This window comes from Pseudophryne corroboree, chromosome 5 (genome assembly GCF_028390025.1).
Source record: "Pseudophryne corroboree isolate aPseCor3 chromosome 5, aPseCor3.hap2, whole genome shotgun sequence".
Classification (NCBI taxonomy): domain Eukaryota; kingdom Metazoa; phylum Chordata; class Amphibia; order Anura; family Myobatrachidae; genus Pseudophryne; species Pseudophryne corroboree.
The window spans coordinates 514,214,826-514,217,457 of NC_086448.1; the positions used below are offsets into that span (position 1 = coordinate 514,214,826).

A 2,632-nucleotide genomic window follows, 5' to 3' on the forward strand; every position below is an offset into this window, starting at 1 on the left:
TGTCAGGCATTATTTTCTTTCTGCCCCACCTGACTTTCTGACTTAATTACTGCCTCTCTGAATACAGTAATATTTGTAGACTTAACATATTTTCACAAACCCAATGAGTCATTTCTTAATATTGCTCTGTGTGCAATCCATTCTTCATCCAGCCTTGAATGCTTTTTTTTTTTTTTTTAACCACCAAGATCTAGTTGTTGAAGTATTTTCCTTTATCCACCAGATATTAAAAGGCAAATCAAGTAAAAACTTTTTTCAGATGTAATAAATGTGGAAGAAGTGAGTCCATGATGAAAAGGCTGAAAGAATCTTTCCTTTTGCCCCAGATTTTTTGAAGCCACTCTACCATTTCTCATTTGCCCAAGTTACTATAACTCTTGGAAAGTCGCCTTTTGGGAGTTTTACGTTTGAATATAACTGGATTTCATTTTCACCATCTGAGGCACAAGCAACATTTTCTGCTGATGTTATTGAGACTTTTGACACCTGTTCATTCACAATTTGTGTGATAATTCCGTTTTTTTTCTCTCATTTGTACTGTGAGCCTGATTCGGATTCGTACAGTATTGCAACTGTACAACAAAATGCAAATGCAGCAGGAGGTGTAATAAGACACCTCTTACATGCATCTGCGATCCAAGCCGAAGCTTTCTCAGTCTAGCCGCCAGAACCGGTCAGCCAGGTCCAGGAAGTCTGCGTACGACGACGCAGACCCTGGGCTCAACACACTCCCGTTTTGTAGGACAAACCCAGATGCTGCCCCCGCTTCGCCTCCTAGACACCGTAGGCATGTCAATCATGCTGCATCTAATATGGGACTGTGAGCGATCTCGCAGGATCCATTTTACACATGTGCACTCTGGCAAACCAATTTGTACGTAAATCAGACCTTGTATTTTTTGTCAAAGGTGACTTTGGATAAACGGATAAGTCATTAGCAATTTACGACTTATTCATACACTCTTTATTAAATTATTGGTTCCACAATTTAATTTCTAATAAAGAAAAATATGCAGTTCCATTCCAAATGGCATATTATTTACATTACATATTATTAATAAAAATTATGTTAAGAGTTTTAATTAAGGAGGGCAGCCATCATGTGTTCCAACAGCCATTTGCATCCAGTAGTCTTTATTGTTAAAGATAATAAAACTGTATAAATTTTCACCACCTTTAAAGAAGCCATGTTCACCTTCTCTCCAAGACACAGGACTGTCTGCAAATCCATGTACCATAAGGGATACCCACTGATTTAACTTTGGTTCATCAAAATAATCACTATAATACAAAAAAGTCAGTTTAAATTACACCATTTAGTCAACTATGGTGTATATACAAAATTTGACAGAAATAACATACTGTATATCCACCAGAAGTTCCAAAACAGGGAAAAATCAAAGGACACCTCTTCTTTCCGGAGTATCCTGCAGACCTGCAGGATCTCTTTACCAAGACTTTGGGATAATTTCCAGAAAGGTTGTCTTATTAAAATTGGTAACGCAGTTGAATTTAGCATGGTTTTTAATAAGCAATAATTAAGCTGAATGGGACACTAAGGCAGGGGTAGGAAAAATGTGGCCTGTGGGCATATGTGGCCTGCCAAGCAAATGATACCAGTCCTTTATCATGTGTGCCTTCACAAAATAAGTACAACCCACTGAACATGGTGATAGGTGTATGGGTAGGGCGCTGTCTGTTATGATATTGCGGCACTGAGTGGCCATTTAGTTCAGTCTTAGTGGGGAATTTAATTGCCCACGATAAGTTAACGGGGGTAAAAAAAAAAAAAAAAAAAAAAAAAAGAAGGTAGCCATCTGGCTTTAACTAACATTCGTGGCTATGCAACTGCGCTCCCTTTTTCACCCGAGACCCTATTTATAGCCCATTAAATTAGGGTGTTAATGGGCATCAATTCACAGAATCTGGATTTGGGTGTTAACAGGGTCACGGCACCCGTTATCCCACAGTTTATTGGGTATTTTTTTTGCCACTGTTCAGAGGTATCACAGATAAGTGCTGATGGCAGGGACTAATTGAATTCCCCCAGGTGATTAATTAGCTTGCAGTATATTACCACAGTTAATTGAGGCTAATTGAATCCCCCCTTAGCCTTTTGTTGTGCATGTGCAGCCACACCCACCAGCTGCCTCTACTGGCTCTTTTTTCCTCCTCATAACTGTCTTTCTCCAAACTGCTAGCCAGCATCTTAGAGGCTAAGGCAGTGGTTCTCAAACTGTGTACCTTTGCACCCTTGGGTGCCTCAGGACACTTCTGAGGAAACAGCCCCCCTCCCCCCACACAAAGAGGCTGATAAACATGTTAAGTCACGACCACTGAATAAAAAGCCTTGACACCGTGGACATTCACTGACCTATGGACGAGAGGAGACAAGAGCCACTAGACCCACTACGTTCTCACATACAGCAGCGCTGCGGGACAGTGAGATCAGCGGCAACACGTAAAACAGCGGCAGTTAAGCACGGCAGGAGCCGCTAATTGCTTACTGCGGCCGGAGCATAGTCTGGATGTATACCAGTGTGACGTCCCAAGGAGCTGGTAATATTTGCAACCTATGTCAATTAAGGTGCAATTTTGAGCAAATGGCAGTGCACACTTTGTTCTAAAAGGT

General features: G+C 40.9%; 1 protein-coding gene across 1 annotated transcript in view; it reads right to left on the reverse strand.

The window, feature by feature from the left end:
• Positions 1-941: 941 nt before the first annotated feature.
• The window catches only part of RPP40 (ribonuclease P/MRP subunit p40), a 75,702-nt gene continuing 74,011 nt past the window's right edge, over positions 942-2,632 (reverse strand). The window contains exon 8 of the mRNA XM_063923083.1: positions 942-1,281. Within this exon, the coding sequence (XP_063779153.1) occupies positions 1,083-1,281 (199 nt within the window). The 3' untranslated portion in view covers positions 942-1,082. The remainder of the gene's footprint in view (positions 1,282-2,632) is intronic.